Source organism: Colletotrichum orchidophilum (genome assembly GCF_001831195.1).
Source record: "Colletotrichum orchidophilum strain IMI 309357 chromosome Unknown Scaffold_33.1, whole genome shotgun sequence".
Classification (NCBI taxonomy): domain Eukaryota; kingdom Fungi; phylum Ascomycota; class Sordariomycetes; order Glomerellales; family Glomerellaceae; genus Colletotrichum; species Colletotrichum orchidophilum.
In genome coordinates, this window is record NW_019172989.1 from 4371 (window position 1) to 8783 (window position 4413).

The 4413-nt window shown below is 51.8% G+C and overlaps 1 protein-coding gene across 1 annotated transcript; it reads left to right on the forward strand.

Annotated features, from left to right (window-relative positions):
• Window positions 1-1830: 1830 nt before the first annotated feature.
• Window positions 1831-2493, forward strand: CORC01_04866 (uncharacterized protein; the record flags this gene model as incomplete). The annotated part of the gene is made up of 3 exons (XM_022616513.1): window positions 1831-2150; window positions 2208-2267; window positions 2328-2493. The coding sequence occupies 3 exons, from the start codon at window positions 1831-1833 to the stop codon at window positions 2491-2493; spliced, it is 546 nt and encodes a 181-aa protein (XP_022476875.1).
• Window positions 2494-4413: the final 1920 nt, after the last annotated feature.

The following is a 4413-nucleotide window of genomic DNA, read 5'->3' on the forward strand; positions in this document are numbered from 1 at the left end:
GTCGAGTTGTGTCTATCGAGAACAACGTTGCCCAATTGGCGTGTCTTGGTAAACGGGGTTCGGATTGGTTGACGTTCAACTAAGGCGCTTCCTCTGGCGATATGGATCGCGGCTTTTTTAATGGCTTCAACTGTTTGTAGCGGGTGTGGTTGGTGTGAAGCGCAGAGTGGTCTGACCTTGGAGTAGGATGATGCGAAATATCACTAAGAGATGGAACTCGTCCCGGAGCTCATGGGAGAGTTTGAGCTCGGATCCAAGGGCCCCACCTGCCTTAGCCTTAACTAGCCTCCTCGCACGTGCTCAGTGCTGTGTCAGCGAGGTATGGCCATGGGTCGTTACATAATCATCTCTGAGCTGTCACAGGCTTATTACTCATCTCAAGGCACACTTACATCTTCACTCGCTCTCACTCAGTTCGATATACTATCCATCACTCGTGACGTCTTCTCACTTCTCCTTGGCTTTCACAAGCGCATAGATCATTTCTGAAGGGATATGCAAATTCATTGGCCGTTCATTGGGGCTGCCTCACCTGAACTCCAAGGCATTAGCCGCCGCCTTGAGGCGCCGTAGCGGCCCGCATTGGTCTATCGGCTTGCTAGGAAGGGTGAGGTAAGGTACCCGCAACCCGCGGCATGGTATGTGGTCTCAATCTAGTCTCCTCCGGCTCCCAAAGTCTCTGTTGTTCCATATTCTGGAGACCTCAATAATGTGGATGAGACCATCAGATCACAGTTTTGCCAATGCTCCTTGGAGTTTGTAGCCCTATCTTGACTCAATACCATTGGACTGCTGACGTGGAACCCCTCCGAACGGTCTCGGCCAGCTCCATCCGCATAACCCGCCGCCGGGCAGAGGATCCTCCGTTCTCCATCAACTTCAAGCAAGGCTTAACCTGCATTTGTTTTCTCCGGAACACCAGCTGTCATCACCACAAATAGCATACACCCGGTTGATCTGAGTACCATGCCGCGCATGCGAGCGGGCCCGCTCTCCAAGAGACGCACACGTACCCTTCTGAGCCACTCCGTCCCTACTTTGTGTACCATACTCTGCACTTCGGTCCCATCTGAAACCAAGCACGCCTAGCAAACGCCCTTCGCCCCCAGATAACACCTGCCACGCTCAGCGATGTTCCCCGCAAATCTCCCTAGCATTGGCACATCTCGTGTCTTGGTACCGTCCTGCCTCATGTTTCTTCCCTTCTTGGGCCGCCAATGTTAGACGTCGTGAGTCGGGTCGCCGCCTGTCATCAAGAGACAAACCCCACGGACTGCTACAAACACAACCAAGCGCTATCTCCCTTGCACTGGACTCCAACAGCGCCAGCTAAGGACCAGGAGCACGCAGCAACAACTGCAAGCAGCAAACAACTAACAAAGGGGCCAAGGGGGGCCAAGGGGCGCACGCTGGGTTCCCGGAAAGCTGGAAACCGTGCCAGTGAAGCACTGACCACGCAGAAACTTTGGCCCAATACAGGCCCGCAGGGCTTCAACACCGTCCCCTCTTTTCGCCCTTTGTTACTCATGGTGTCCAAGGCGGTGCCTATCGCTCTTCCACCAGATTTGATCCGTCCATTCCCTCCCTTCCCCCTGTATGACACGGTGAAAGCCATTTCGTCGGATGATTATTAGGCTTAGTTCGACTTGCCTGTCGGGCCACAAGCCGACTGGGAGCTCCTGAAAGGGCGAGCCCTGGACAGGTGTCACGGTCTTCGAGGCTTGTTTCGTTTCGTTGAGGCGGACGACGCAAAGCGAGCCAAGTGGCAGTGGCCTGCTACTCTGCCGCCGCAAAGAAACTTGCCGGACTATCCAAGAGCGTGTGTTATTAATGGACCTTCTCCATTGCAGGCGTCTGGCCGCCGGTGGCGTTTGGGGTATATGGTATAAGTTTCTCCCAAGCCCTGCTCCTCCATCTGCTCCTGGTCATTCAAGCGATTTGGCATTCTTTGACGTCCCGCGAAAATCAGAAAAATCTGCTCAATCTCCCATCGTATCCAGGCTGGTCCATCCCTTCAAAAATTCCAATATCCACTCTACTATCTCGCCCACGTTCACCAATTTAAACGTCCACTTGACACCTTTGTCCTACCCAAATCTTCACATATCTAAACAATCCTCACCATGGGTTACTACTGCTCCAACTACTACGTACGTCCTCGAAAGATCGCGAGGTAGCGCGATCGGTCGGCTCACGTGACTCTGCAGGGCTCCATTCACTGCCACAATACCGTCTCCCGTTTTGGCGATAGATGCCATCTTTGCGCAGTATGTGAAAGCTTCACAAATACAACCGATTTTCTTGGATCTCACACTCTACCGTCATAGGCATCAAAAAGAGGCGCTTCCATCAAAGACGGTCTTCTTTCCGAAGCTGAGCGATGGGGTTCCTCCACCCCACGGCCCACCCATGGCGATCGTCGGGTCGAGCGGGCCAGCCGGTCGGCTCGGGATTCGAGGGTTAAGAACTGAGGCAACTACACGAATGATTTGACGCATACCATTTTAACGACTAAGATGAGAGTATCTAGAAAAAGACGAGCAGGAAGCGAGCAATCGGCGCAGTCTAGGACGAGGAGCATGTCCCAAGGCCAGAGACGGGTATGATACACTGGCGTTCAAAAAAACTAAAACAGGACCCCGCGATGCGAGACGGTCCAAGCATTGTTCTTTCATTTGGAAGACAATATCGGAGTGAGGCCCACCAATCCATGAGCCTCTTATTCAACCTGTTAGATAACGACATACCAATTTAATCGTTTTGCCAACAGCAAAGACAATGGTCAATCTTGGGAGAATTTCATGAGGTGTTGATGCACCTCCTAATGTGGAACTTCGCAGCCGTGCCATTATTGAGTCAGAGCACTATGCCAACTCTAAGTCAGAGCACTACACTAACTCTAAGTTGACGCGCCGCTGAGATGTCTATGACCCCTCAAAGACCGCAAGGACGACAGACTGATGCAGAGAGAGTGCGGTATCAACAACTTTGGGAAGCCGATGCTCGAACCTTGGACGGGACGATTTTCAACCCAGACTTAATGAGGTAACGTAACGTAATTCAGAGTCCGTGTGTACGAGCTTCCAAATTTACGGAACCGTAAGCGCAGCAGGGGTATGCCGTGTCCCGAAACCATATCACATCTACCAAAACCTGCTCAGCTGAACTCAGAAACACCACCCCAACAGTTCGGCTTAGACATCCACCCGGCAACTCTACTGCGTGGGCAGTAAATGCATCGCTCTGCCGACGGAAAGCTGACTTTTGGAGGATTCGATTCAAAATTTACAGGGGAATAATCCTGTGTCATGAAATCTCAACTTGTCTGATCAACGGCTGCAAAGGATCAAACCATGACAGGTGGGCCTCTCAAAGGGTTTGTTTCAGAACCTGCGGCAGATCCACGAACAATACACTACTGTGCAGAACTCCTCTCAGACATTGCACGTGATTCTCGAACACCAAGCTGTCAGAAGATTTTCGTGGGCGGCCCGAACAGCTATCAGTCATGGCTTTCCGAGGGGGAGAATCACAGATTCCCGCCGGGACAAGTTGAGACGATCACGTCATGGCCAGACTGAGCCCGGACTGTTTAAGATTATGAATCCTCCCTGGCCCTCGACTGGAAACTTCAGATGGTGCTTCCAGCTCTTGCGAGTCCGATATCTGTTTGAACAGACCTTGTAAACTGACTTTTGGGCGACAATCACGTCCAGAGAAAAAGCCAAGTAAGTTTGGAAAGGAGATGGTGGTGTTGGACATGATGATTATGACGCCAGTCCCGGAGTTCCCGCAGAGCAACGGTTATGGAAACCTGAGGAACGATCAGGCCCGAACGCCAAATCTCCAATCTTCACGTTCCATGACACCAGAGTTCATGGTGCGAGCGTTTCTGAGCCTTTTCACTCTGGAATCTGAACCGATGAAGCTGGCAGATCAACAGGTAGATGATTTAATGTGACGGATAGATGGTCCCAGGGTCTTCTCGGATTCGCTAGCTAGTAGACATCTGCGGCCTGACTGAGTTACGGGTCGATGTCTTTGCATGTGAACCGCATTGATCTGCCCACCGTCCAATGTCAATCGTACGCCCGTATGGCCACGTGGTGGAGCAGATCCCTAACGCAATCGACGTTGGCACTGTCGCATATCACAATGCAATGACACGGAGCTCACCAAAAGCGTTATTGGAAACAGGAATCTCGTGTCCCCAATATTTAGAGTGCATCGTACACATCTGGCATGAATCGAGATACCGGAAGTAAGGCGACACCATTCTTGAACAGAGCACATCGGCACACGTTGGAAAAAGAATTGATATATTGAGACGTGGGGTTGTTTAGAGACCGCCTACTCTCAGGACGTTTCATGTCTCCTTGCCTGCTCATTCCAGGGCCGCTTACTGTCCCTTCC